The sequence below is a fragment of the Sorex araneus genome, chromosome X, assembly GCF_027595985.1.
Source record: "Sorex araneus isolate mSorAra2 chromosome X, mSorAra2.pri, whole genome shotgun sequence".
In the NCBI taxonomy this organism is placed as follows: Eukaryota; Metazoa; Chordata; class Mammalia; order Eulipotyphla; family Soricidae; genus Sorex; species Sorex araneus.
Window position 1 is genome coordinate 285,265,928 of NC_073313.1, and position 13,904 is coordinate 285,279,831.

General features: G+C 40.6%; 1 protein-coding gene across 2 annotated transcripts in view; it reads right to left on the minus strand.

The window, feature by feature from the left end:
- Window positions 1-855: 855 nt before the first annotated feature.
- ASB3 (ankyrin repeat and SOCS box containing 3) overlaps window positions 856-13,904 on the minus strand; it is a 111,558-nt gene continuing 98,509 nt past the window's right edge. For both annotated transcript variants that reach the window (XM_055120080.1, XM_055120081.1), the window contains one exon: window positions 856-2,918. In XM_055120080.1, the coding sequence (XP_054976055.1) occupies window positions 2,713-2,918 (206 nt within the window). In that variant the 3' untranslated portion in view covers window positions 856-2,712. The remainder of the gene's footprint in view (window positions 2,919-13,904) is intronic.

The following is a 13,904-nucleotide window of genomic DNA, read 5'->3' on the forward strand; positions in this document are numbered from 1 at the left end:
ATAACTAAAGATATCAAGTCATCAGGTGACATATATTTCACCTAAGATGCTTATCAAAGATTACACCATGAGAGAGTCATAGGACACAGGAAGGATGTAATGATCTACTCAGCACCAATATACTACACAGTGCCACCAGAAAGCTGCAGATCAAGATACCTGATATTTGGCAAAAGGACAAGGAAAATTCAAATAATTTCAGGGTTGTCACTATTGATATCAAATGATCATGATCACAGAGAGATATTTTCAAACAGGAATGATCATCAGGGAATACACTTAAAAGAAAAACGGGACCAAGGAAAGGTGAACCCTTGGCATTAATTATTAAAATGGATTTGTGTCTTACTGATAAAATATACCACCATAGTGACTTACTGTCTGGGGTTCCTCATTAGGCTCACTGTGAGTGAAACAGTTTTAAGGCACCATTATGTGTGTAGGTCAAGGAATTAAGGTTCACATTAACTAGATAAATCATTCTGATCAAAAGCTATAACTTACCTTTAAGACTTTTAAATTAGATGTCTCAAAGTTCCTGCTCTAAGTTATAAAAAATCATAAATGTTCCAATAAGAAATATGCATTATATTAATAAGTAAAATCATTTAAAAAAATTCCAAGAATTTCTAAATGCTTCAGAAATATTGATTAATTTTTTAAATGAAGAACTCAAGGCCTGGTAGACAGAAAAGTAGGTAGGGGGCTTGTCTTGCACAAGGCTGGCTTGGTCTCCATCTCTGGCACCTTAAATGGTCCCCCAAGGACCACCAGAAGTCATCCCTGAGCACAGAACCAGGAGAAAGAAATAAGAACAGGCAGATGTGGCACCAAACAAAGGACACAACAGAATGGTAAGCCATCAATAGTTTTTATTACATATTTAAATATACACAAAAACAAAACAATTACACCTCAAATTTAAATTTTTCTGTACATACTTGACCTTCATAAGAAACTTGTTACATTGCAAATTAAAGACAGGGTTAGGAAAAACGTAAATTCGAACAACAATTTAAAAAAATACTACATAATACAAATATTCTATTGAAATGTCTTTATTAAATAATAATTTACACGTTTCCCATATTTAATTTCTGATTTCTACATTTACTCCAACCTGTCTACCCCCATTCCAACTCTATCTCCAATGTGGGCAGTGGCCCTCATGTGCGGGGACTCACAGCCCTCCAGCTCTTCACTCTGCACCCTTCGTCTGTGCTAGTGCAGACGCTCCTCTCACACACAGGCTCCCCAGAGAGCCTGCCCACCGCTGCCCGTGTCCACGCCTGCTCGAGCTGAGCCCACCTATGGCCACCTCCTGCAATGGCTCCAAAGTCTCCGGTCATCTCACTAGCTCCCACGCACTTTAGATTCAGACTTAGCGATCTTAAAATGAGCTGAATATCTCACTAACTAGGACACAGAGGTGTAAACTCGATGAACACTGGTAACTTACGGAGAAAACATTTTCCTCATCAGTACTACTGGGAATTCTGCTTTCTAGGGCCAGCTGTCCTCTGCCTCAGAGGATGGAAGGCTGGTGAGTGTTCCTTTTGATACTAAGGAACTGGCAAACACATTTTACTTTCTCAAAAGATGGTGCCATAGAAATATCCTTCCCTGTCTCCTAATCATATCCTAAATGTAAAAAATAAATGAAAATGTTTATTCCAATACTGACCTAATTTTTTTTAACTGAGCAAATCTTTGAATTTAGGTGTGCTTTTACTTTTACGTATTAGAAATGGGTTTTTGCTTATTCAGAATACTGAAAAAAATAAAAAATAGCATAATGGTTCATTTTTGATATAAAAATAATTATCTTGATGGGGCCAGAGCAATAGCACAGCGGGTAGGGCGTTTGCCTTGCATGCAGCCGACCCGGGTTCGATCCCTGGCATCCCATATGGTCCCCCAAGCACCGCCAGGAGTAATTCCTGCGTGCAAAGCCAGAAGTAACCTCTGAGCATCGCTGGGTATGACCCAAAAAGCAAAAAAAAAAAAAAATTATCCTGAGTTTACCTGAGAAAAAACAGAAAATAAAATTCTTAATAAAAGTGACTAAGTGCTGTAGTATAGTGGGTAGGACATTTGCTTGCACTAGGCTGACCTGGATTCAAATCCAGGCACCCCATATGGTCTTCCAAGCACCGCTAGGAGTGCAGTCAGGAGTAAACCCTAAGAATCAGCAGTTATCACCCAAAAAGAAAAGAAAAGAAATAAAATAAAAGTGACCACCTTAATATATGAGAATAAAATATAAAACAACATACTCATCTATAAATATGAGATAGTAAAGCACAAACTAATAATAATAATATATACTATCTTACTGTCATGAATATTTCCAATAATGCTTATGCAAGAATTTCACACATAGGAAGCCATAGGTAAACACAGTAACACAGGTGGAGGAAATATGTCATATCTATCTTTATCAAAGTTCATTAATGGAAGTAGAAAACAGCTTAGTAAATGGATATTATGACATAAAATGCACTAGTAATGAAACAACAATCAGGCAGCCTAAGTAAGGTCTACAATTTTTGGGGGGGGAGTCAGGAATTTCTGTTGTAAACATTCCTATTTTCTTAGTATCCCACAAACCTAACCCACCACACAAAGAAAAATTCATCTTTTGTAACTATAAAATCAAAAACGTTGTTCTCTACCTACAGCTCTTGTTCCTGGTGTTTTCAGTAGCCACGGTTAAATAGCGTCCCAGATCTCTTCATCTGGAATAACTGTCAGTTCTGGAACATCATTCCTCCTCAGAATATCTGAGTAGAGCAAGTAATTCTGTAGGCTTCTGGGAAGAGGCAACTGATAGACAAATGGGTCAGACTGTAGATGCTTTGGTTTTAAACTGGACAGAATTTCCAAACGACAAAGGTGACTCAGGGATGGAACAGAGGCTGAAAAAATAAAACAAGGAAAATGAAAACTTTCTAAATAGTAAAATGCAATAGCACATTAGGATAAAAACCACCCTTGCCCCCGGCCCCCATTTTGGTGTATAAAAGAGAAGTGACTATGATGCAGAGATTTACTCTTGATCGGTGACTTAGGCCAGAATTATTACAGCTCACTTTATTCTTATAGTCTTCCCACTTCCTTTCCTGGTTCCTCTTTCTCTGGTAGTTAGTCATGCATTAAGGTCAGAGTTCAGGACCACAAGTACCCAGGATCACATAAAACTAAACATTGATGGGGGAAGGGTGAGGCGGGCGGAATACAGACTAGAGACTGAACACAATGGCCACTCAACACCTTTATTGCAAACCACAACACCTAATCAGAGAGAGAGAACAAAAGGGAATTCCCTGCCATAGTGGCAGGGTGGGGTAGGGGGAGACAGGACTGGGGAGGGGGGGAGGGATGTTGGGTTTACGGGTGGTGGAGAATGGGCACTGGTGAAGGGATGGGTTATTGAACTTTGTATGGGGGAAGCATGAGCACAAAGATGTATGGATCTGTAACTGTACCCTCACGATGACTCTCTAATTAAAAATAAACTAATAAAAAAAAAAAAAGAATGAGGCTTTCCCAAAAGTAGAAAGAGAGTATGGAGAATATTGTCTGCCATGGAGGCAGGCAGAGAGTGGGAAAGTGGGGGTATACCAGGGATACTGGTGGTGGTACGGAATGTGCACTGTTGGAGGGATGGGTGTTTGTTCATTGTGTGATTGTAACCCAAACATGAAAGCTTGTAACTATCTCACAGTGATTCAATAAAATTTAAAAAAAAAAAAAAACTAAACATTGAAATTCTAAAGATGCAGCAATAACAACTAGCACTTACAAAATGGAAGGACTTGGCCAACCTGAGTTCAACCCTCAGCACCACACACAATTCCCAAGCACAGTCAGGAGTGATCTCTGAGCAGAGACATCCCTCTGCCCTGAGCACAGCTGAGAAAGAAAGAAAAGAAAAGGAAAGAAAGAAAGGGAGGGAGGGAGGGAGGGAGGGAAAGAAAGAAAGAAAGAAAGAAAGAAAGAAAGAAAGAAAGAAAGAAAGAAAGAAAGAAAGAAAGAAAGAAAGAAAGAAAGAAAGAAAGAAAGAAAGAAAGAAAGAGAAAGAAGGAAGGAAGGAAGGAAGGAAGGAAGGAAAGAAAGAAAGAAAGAAAGAAAGAAAGAAAGAAAGAAAGAAAGAAAGAAAGAAAGAAAGAAAGAAAGAAAGAAAGAAAGAAAGAGAGAAAGAAAGAACAGAGAAATGGCCAGGGACGAAGCTAAATGGTAATTCACTTGCCTTGTGCTGGGCTGGATCCCAGCACCATAAAAAAACAAATAAATTGAACTAATTTAACAAATTAAAGAAACAGCAAAAATGCAATATCCCTGTTACTCAGTTTCACTGCAAATGCTCTTCAGAAAACATCAAGTAAGTAAATAGTTTGCAAAAAGTTTTCCTTTTTTGTCTAAGATCACAAATAAAAATTTTAAGAGGTACAGAGATAAGAACATTTAAAATTATTATTTAGTCAAAAATATAGTATGTGGGGTACTGCCTTGCTCATCATCCAGTCTGGATCCTATCCCCATCACTGCTTATGGCCTCCTGAACACCACCAGGAAGGATTCCTCAGCACAGAAGGGTGTGGCCCCAAACCAAACAAAGTTATTAAATATTACCTGTGAGTTTCAGAAGAAAGTGCAGGAGACATGAGGGACTCGAGCATTTGATGGCCAAGAGCCATTCCCCTGGCCGGGCCATGGCGACAGACGGACAAAGAACTGGGGTAACGGAGAAGCAGGGCCTGGGCTTGTTGAGAGATAGTTTATTTCTCCTTCCCAGTGTAGTTCAATCTTTCCCCTTACAGCAAAATCATAGTCCCAGTGATCACAGTTCTAATCATCCTAGTTCCTCGTAGACCTTGAAGTCCTCTACTCATTGTCTACTCTAGTTCCCTCTTACCCCCTACAGCATAGTTATCTAGAAATCATGAAGGGTGGGGTACACGTAGGTGGGGTTGAACATTGTCATAACAACAAACAGAGGTAAAGCCACTCCTTCAGGGGAAGTTCCAGGAGATTAATTCAAGAAAATCTCATCTGAGGGTTCAGCACTCCAGAGTACTAGGAGATCTGCTCAAGGGTGGGATTCTATCTCAGAGAATTATGCTTTCTCTTTTCCTCAGCTAGTAATCCATTTAAACCATCATAGTAAATTTACTTATAATATTTCTAACCATTATGTATGGACACAGTATTAGATATATTAAGCTTAAAGGCTGGCTCTTTCTGGGGACATCTCACTCTAGTTTCCAGTCTTAATTCCTAAGACCATCTGCCAGGAACTCAATCTGGACAACCGACTCTATCAGAACCTGTGTTGATGTGCTAGTTCCAAAGAAGGTTATTCAAAGACTCAGCCTGGTACAGTTTTATTCTGGGGGAAGTGAACTTCCACTTCTAGTTCATGAGATGCCACCTCCAGGAAAACGGTTTCAGGGCCAGTTGGTACGTGGTTATTCTCCCACTCAGCAATTGCTTATTGACCCAGGAAGCACAGAGATGCCTCATTGCTGGGTGCTTACCCACTCAGCCGTTACAGATGCTGAGTCTGGTGAGGGGCAGAAGGCAATGTCACTAGGATACTTCTGCTTGTGTGTGTGCATGGTTATGAAGCAGGTTATTTCTGATATCAGGAAAGAGCTTCCAATGAGGGCTGTAACTTGCCACATTGGTTTCTTCACTAGCCCATGTGCCAGGGCCGGGTAATGTCATCTCAGACTCAGTTTATGTTGTTGGTTTCTTCCCTGGTATTTTGACTGTGTCTCTAAATGCATCAAACAATTGTCTCTAAATGTTCAACAATTGCTTCAGCAGCTAGAGGCTGTTTTACAAAAGTGCTCTGAACTTGTTTTTATTACTCACATCAGATCTCATTTTGGTCTTCCTGGACCTATGACTTGAGCACAGTTTAAAAAAAAAGAGGAGGCCTTCGCCACCCTCCAGCGCTGCCACACCAGTTGGCTCCTTCTTGCAGGTTAGTGAACCAAAACGGGCGCCATCTCCTCTGTGCTTGCACCTCCCACCCTGCCGTCTCCTCTCGGACCCTGACTCCCACCCTGAGCACCGCCCATCTAGCCCTTCGCCACCCTCCAGCGCCACCACGCCAGTTCGCTCCCTCTTGCAGGTTAGTGAACTAAAACAGGCGCCATCTCCTCTGCGCCTGGCACCTCCCCCACCCCTGCGCCTGCTGACTCCCACCCTGCCTGAGCACCGCCCATCTAGCCCTTCGCCACCCTCCATGTCGCCACGCCGGTTCGCTCCCTCCCTGCGGGCACCTAGCCACATTATGGTGGTGGACGTGGCCTCAACAAAAGTGGTCGTGGCCTCGTTTTGAGCTGGCCAATGCTCACACAGCCGCACATATTTTCCACATACCAAGCAATTTGTCGTTACACCTCAGTGTTCACCACCTATGTCCCCGAGTATCATCTTAGCTATCCCAAAAATAGTTCATCAATAGGTTGCTAGCTAATTCCAATTTCTCAAAAGTACCAATGAATATAAGCAGCTCTTCAAGCCAAAGGTAAAGGAGCCCATTCTCAAAAAGCATCACTTGAAGCCTCACGTAAAGAAGAGAGGAACATGTTCTAGACGGGGTACAGAAGAAATTGATCACCACGGACCAAGCCCATTCAGAATCCTTTTTCGCAATCAGAAGTGAAATTGAAGGTCCCTCTTCCATACCACCACAACAATATGAAGAAACAGTGGAAATCCCCACCACAAGGAGAGGATGATGAAGGGAGTCCAGATGCCTCAATAGACGTTTCCTACAAACTCGAGCTCTCAGATAAAGAATTCAGAGTTGAAATCCTGAAGATGTTCAATGAACTCAATGGAAAGATTGACAAGTTAAAGGAGGATCTAACAGAAATGATACAATAGACAGCAGAGAAATTATGGGAAGAAATGAGAGCAGAAATGAAAAACCTACAAAAGGAAATGTTACAAATAAAAGATTTGGTAGATGAATTAAAAAACTCAGTGGGTGCCCTCAACAATAGAATGGGTACAGCCGAAGACAGAATCAGTGAGCATGAAGATGAGCAGCAGGAAGCCTACGGGCAACAACAATCAATGGGGAGAGACATCAAAATAGCTCAAGGGAGAATCAGAGTCCTAGGATATGATTTCAAGAGGAACAACATTAGAATGATCGGAGTACCAGAAGGACAGGGAACCAACCCCAATGAAAAAGCCATAGTCAAAAAAATTATTGCTGAAAAGTTCCCAGAGTTGGAGAATGCAGACATCCAGATTCAAGGAGCCAGAAGGGTGCCAGCTAATAGAGACCCTAACAGAAAAACTCCAAGACATATCATTGTTAGGATGATGGATGTCACGGATAGAGACAATACTGCAAGCAGTAAAGTCGAAGAAGGAAATCACTTTCAAAGGAGCACCCCTTAGATTCACAGCAGACCTATCAGAGGAAGCCCTCCAAGTCCGAAGGCAGTGGTGGGATATAGTGAAAAAAACTCAATGAAATGAACATTTCACCAAGAATACTTTATTCGGCCAAACTCTCATTCAAACTTGAAAGAACGGTACACTATTTTGCGGATAAACAACAGCTCAGGAACTTCATAGACTCAAAATCAAACCTAAAAGAAGAAATAAAGGGGCTACTGTAAGACAAGAAAAACCCTTACAAGCACAACAAACCCTTACAGAAAGATGGCACAAAACCTCATGACAATAATCTCTCTCAATGTCAATGGTCTTAATTCACCAATTAAGAGACACAGACTGGCAAAATGGATTCAGAGACTGAATCCAACATTCTGCTGCCTGCAAGAAACACATCTGAATAGCCAGAACAAACACAGACTCAAAGTCAAAGGATGGAAAACAATCCTGCAAGCAAACAGCTCCCTCAAAAGAGCTAGGGTGGCCTTACTAGTATCGGACAACATAGACTTCAGGTTGAAAAAGATTAGAAGGGATAGTGAAGGCCATTTTTTATTAATCAAGAGATATGTACAGCAGGAAGAAATCACATTCCTAAACGTGTACGCACCCAATGAAGGACCAGCTAAATACCAGCAACAGCTGCTAACAGACCTTAAGAAGGACATTGTGAGCAACACAATAGTAGTTGGAGACTTCAACACCACCCTATCGCCTCTGGACAGATCAAGAAGATTAAAACTCACCAAGGAAATACTGGCTTTGAAGGAAGAAATAGAAAAGAGAGGGCTATTAGATCTATATAGGGCTTTATAACCCCCTAAAAGAGGAATACACATTCTTTTCCAGTGCACATGGAACATTTTCCAGAATAGACCATGCACTGGGCCACACAACATACCTCAACAGAATCAGCAAGATAGACACTGTACCAGCTATCTTTTCAGACCATGATGCGCTGAAGATAGAAGTTAATCATGGACAGATGCAGAAAACCAAATCAAACATCTGGAAATTAAACAACTAGATGTTGAACAATGAATAGGTCAGGAAGAAATCAAGGAAGAAATCAAAAGGTACCTGGAAACAAATGAGAATGAAGACACGAGCTACCAGAACCTGTGGGACGCAGCTAAAGCCGTATTAAGGGGAAAATTTATAGCTCTGAAAGCATATCTCAGGAAGGAAGAAAGGGCCCACATAAATAACTAGACTTCAAAGCTCAAGACCGTAGAAAAGGACCAAAAAATGGAGCCCCAACAAGGTGGAAAGAAAGAGATAAAAAAAAACTTAGAGCAGAAATTAATGACATGGAAACCCAAAAGACAATCTGAAAGATCAATGAAACCAAGAGCCGGTTCTTCCAGAAAATAAACAAGATTGATAAACCACTAGCAAGACTCACAAAGAAAAAGAGAGAGAGAACCAAATCAGAAGTGAAAAGGGGGACATCACAACAGAAACCAAAGAAATTCAAAAGATCATCAGAGACTACTTTGAAAATCTGTATGCCACAAAACAAGAGAACCTAAAAGAAATGGATAAATTCCTGGACTCCTATAATCTCCCAAGGCTGAACCAAGAAGACCTGAAGTACCTGAATAGTCCTACTAATATCAAGAAAATTGAAACTGAAATCAAAAGTCTTCCCAAAAACAAAATCCCAGGTCCAGACGGATTCACTAGTGAATTCTTCCAAACATTTAAAGAGGACCTATTGAAAGATCTTCTCAAGCTTTTCAAGGAAACTGAAGAAACAGAAATCCTCCCAAACAGTTTCTATGAGGCTCATATCTCCCTAATACCAAAAGTAAAAAAAGACACCACAAAAAAAAAAGAAAACTACAGGCCAATATCCCTGCTGAACACAGATGCGAAAATTCTCAACAAAATATTAGCAAATATAATTCAACAACTCATCAAAAAGATCATACACCACGACCAAGTGGGATTCATCCAAGGGATGCAAGGATGGTTTAACATTCAGAAATCAATCAACATGATCCATCATATCAACAAAAGAAAAGATAAAAATCATATAGCCATATCAATAGATGCAGAGAAAGCATTTGACAAGATCCTGCACCTGTTTATGATGAAAACTCTCGCCAAAATGGGTATAGAAGGGACTTTCCTCAATTTAGTTAAAGCCATTTATCACAAGCCTACAGCAAGCATCATCCTCAGTGGGGAAAAACTAAGAGCCTTCCTTCTAAGAACAGGGACGAGACAAGGATGCCCACTCTCTCCACTTCTGTTCACTATAGTACTGGAAGTATTTGCAATAGCAATTAGGCAAGAAAAAGATATTAAAGGCATTCAGGTGGGAAAGGAAGAAATAAAGCTCTCACTATTTGCAGATGATATGGTACTATGCTAAAAGAACCCTAAAACCTCTACCAAGAAACTAGAAACAACAGACTCGTATAGTAAAGTTGCAGGCTGTAAAATCAATACCTAAAAGTCCATGGCTTTCCTATATGCAAATAATGAGAGAGAAGACTGTGACATGATAAAAGCAATCCTGTTCACAATTGTGCCTCAAAAAATCAAGTTCCTCGGAATCAGCTTAACTAAGGAAGTAAAGGACTTGTATAACGAAAACTACAAAACGCTACTTCAGGAAATAAAAGAGGGCATGAGGAAATGGAAAGATATCCCCTGCTCATGGATTGAAGGAATTAATATTGTCAAAATGGCAATTCTCCCCAAAGCATTGTACAAATTCAATGTGATCCCTATAAGGATACCCTTGACATTCTTCAAAGAAATGGAGCAAGCACTCCTGAAATTCATATGGAACAATAAGCCCCATGAATAGCTCAAGCAATTCTTGGGAAAAAGAAAATTGGAGGAATCAACCTCCCCAACTTCAAATTCTACTACAAAGCAGTAGTAAAACAGCATGGTACTGGAACAAAGGCAGAGCTGCAGACCAATGGAACAGGTTGAATACTCTGACACACCCCTCAAATATATGATCATCTAATCTTTGATAAGGGAGCAAGAAATGTGAAGTGGAGCAAGGAAAGCATGTTTAACAAATTGTGCTGGCAAAACTGGACAGCTACATGCAAAAAAATGGGCTTAGATCTCCACCTATCACCATGTACAAAAGTCAGATCAAAATGGATTAAAAACCTCAACATCAGACCAGAATCCCTAAGGTACATTGAAGACAAGGCCAGCAAAACCCTCCACGACATTGAAGCCAACGGTATCTACAAAGATGAAATGCCACTGGCCAAGCAAGTGAAAAAAGAGAAAAATAAATGGGACTATCTCAAACTAAGAAGCTTCTAAACCTCAAAAGAAACAGTGACCAGAATACAAAGACAATCTACAGAATGGGAAAGGATATTTGCACAGTACCCACTGGATAAAGGGTTGAACTCCACAAGAAGAAAACTGCCGACCCGATGAAAAAATGGGGTGATTAAATGAACAGAAACTTTCCCAAAGAAGAAATCCGAATGGCTGAGAGGCACATGAGAAAATGCTCGACATCACTAATCATCAGGGAGATGCAGATCAAAACAACAATGAGATATCATCTCACACCACAGAGACTGGCCCACATCCCAAAAAACAAAAGTAACGGGTGTTGGCATGGATGTGGGGAGTAAGGGACTCTCCTTCACTGCTGGTGGGAATGCCGACTGGTTCAGCCCTTTTGGAAAACAATATGGATGATTCTCAAAAATTAGAAATTGATCTTCCATTTGACCCAGCAATACCGCTCCTGATAATATATCCCGGAGAGGCAAAAAGTAGAAGTGACATCTGCATTTCTATGTTCATTGCAGCACTGTTTACAATAGCCACAATCTGGAAAAAAACAGAGTGCCCAAAAACTGATGACTGGTTAAAGAAACTTTGGTACATTTCACAATGGAATACTATGCAGCTGTCAGAAAAGATGAAGTCATGAAATTTGCATATAAGTGGATCAACATGGAAAGTATCATGTTGAGTGAAATGAGTCAGAAAGAAAGAGATAGACATTGAAAGATCACACTCATATGTGGAATATAAAGTAGCAGAGAGGTACGAGACTGCAATGATGCAATTTCTGGCAGAAATTTCTCTGGACATAGTTACTAAAATACTAAAATACAGAAATCCAAAACCTTGCAGCTGCTAGACCTCATATCTCTTCATTCTCAGCAATGGAAAACAAATTATCAAATGCTTTCTTTTCAGTAGGTCCGACTTTGGGGGAGAAACTCCAAACAATAATAGTGAGTTTTTGGTTGAAATATTGAATGTAATCAAAGTAAAGTGAAAGTAAAGGGAAATTTATCAGTTACACAGGCGAGGTTGGGGGCTAGGGAAGTGGGGGGGTGGGAGGGAGGTATACTGTGATTCTTGGTGGTGGAATATGTGCACTGGTGAAGGGATGGGTGTTCGAGCATTGTATAACTGAGACTTAAACCTGAAAGCTTTGTAACTTTCCACATGGTGATTCAATTTAAAAAAAAAAAAAAAAGAGGAGGTATGCCTTGTTTGACTCCTTGTCCTGATATTGTTTTCTTTAAATTTTTTGAATTTACCACAAGGGGAGCCATATACAGCGGCTGAAAGACATTTTCAGGAAGGTGCACAGATTCAGGAAACTATTAATTCTCCTACGTGGATTAAAATTGACAAAGAATGGGTAGTAGGGAGACTACTCATTTGAGGAAAAGGCTATATTTGTTTTTTTTTTTCAACAGATAACCCCACTAAGAAACTTTGGGTCCTGTTGCATTTCGTCAGGAGTCAAATTCACCCACCTGCTTTAACTTTTAGAACTCTGAATTCTTATAACCCTCCAAATTCCAGGCCCAAGCCATCGCCAAACTGATTTCAGCTAGAAGCCACAAGGAAACCAAAGGAGGAGCTTGCATCAGAGGGCCTGTAGCAAATGCCTCTGGCTCCTTTAACGAATCATGAGGTTACATTAAGAGCATTCCTTATATCCTTTTTCTATAGTTTGTGGAATAGAAAACGCCAGGACCCCATATTTTAGATTAACAATTCTTTACCTTTACCCTCTCCTTGGAATTCACAGGTGCCTCAGTTCCCAAAGGCAGAAGGAATGACTTTTAATAGGAACACCTTTTCATTTCTCTCTAGGATATCCATTTGTATTGGAGCTCCCCTGTCTCTTTCTCTACCCCTAAACATGGAGATGTACCAAACCTCGATGCTCAAAGCCTCCAATGAATTTAAAAAAGTGTTTTTTCCAAACATAAGCTAGGTTGCACATCTATGACTGCCAGTGAACCTGACCAGAGAATGGCTACATTCCCCTGCTGAAGAACTCCTGATAGAAGTTGTGATGCTCCTGATCCAGTGCTGCCTGCCTTATCCAGTGCTTCATGAGGTTCATCAGATTCCTATAGCTTCTCCCGTGGGACTCATTGCTGTGACCACTACTGCTGCTGTTGCAGAAACAATTCTTCAAATTTTGATGCAGACACTTCATTTCCTCAAAATGGGACTAATGACTCTGATCACCCCTGGACAGTGCAGGACAACTGGACAATATACAAGCACTGCTCTGGGTTCAGAGGTGGATTGAAGTTTTAGTACAACAAGTGAGATTCTTGTGTTTGGAATTGTTCCTCTTTCTATTTCAAATTTTTGTGATTTTGTAGACAGAAAAGGGGGAGATGTAGGATAACATTGCTTTGTCCTTTCTCCCTTGCCACAAGGAGCTTAGGTTTATCAGGTCCCACCCATCAAAGTACTCCTGAGTCACTCCCACTCCTTTGTTTATCTGTAACCACTTCTCTATGCTCTCTTCCCCAACGGCAGTTAATCAGCTTTTCCCCTAATCAGACTCTGTTAATTTGTAAGGTCAGATATTTCTAGGACACTGAACTTGTATTGTAAGTTAATATTGCCTTTCTCCTCTCTTTATGTCTTTTGAATGGTTTACTTTAAAGCAATGGAAGACACAGGAACTTTTTGTATAGACACAGGAAGACAGTTAATATTATACTCTGTAACTTGAGATTTAATTGACTTCGAATATTATTCATTCCTGGGCATCTGCTTTCTCGACTTAAGCCTCAGTTGCCCTTGGTTCCTAGCACCCCAAAATCTGGGTCCCAACGAGGGACTGAAAGGACCCAGGGCAAGCTGTGAGCTGCTCTGGCATCGAAATAGGCCAGGCCAAAGTGCGACGATTCTTAACTATAAGTTGAGAGCATGGTCATGCACAAATGCTATCATGATCCAAAAGTAACGACGAGACTAGGACCCTGCTAGGGATAGGAAAGACTAATCTGGCCTGAGCACTGTAGTCTGAGATCGAGATGACTCCAGGACAGCAATTCTATAAGCTTAATGTATCTCTTACTATGTCCATACAAAATGATTAATATTATGAATGTTTATATATTTGTTGAACAAACAAGGATAGGAGAAACACACCCATGGGATTCTACTCTTGGGTGGGCCTTCCTGCTGAAAGAGAATCTGTCCTA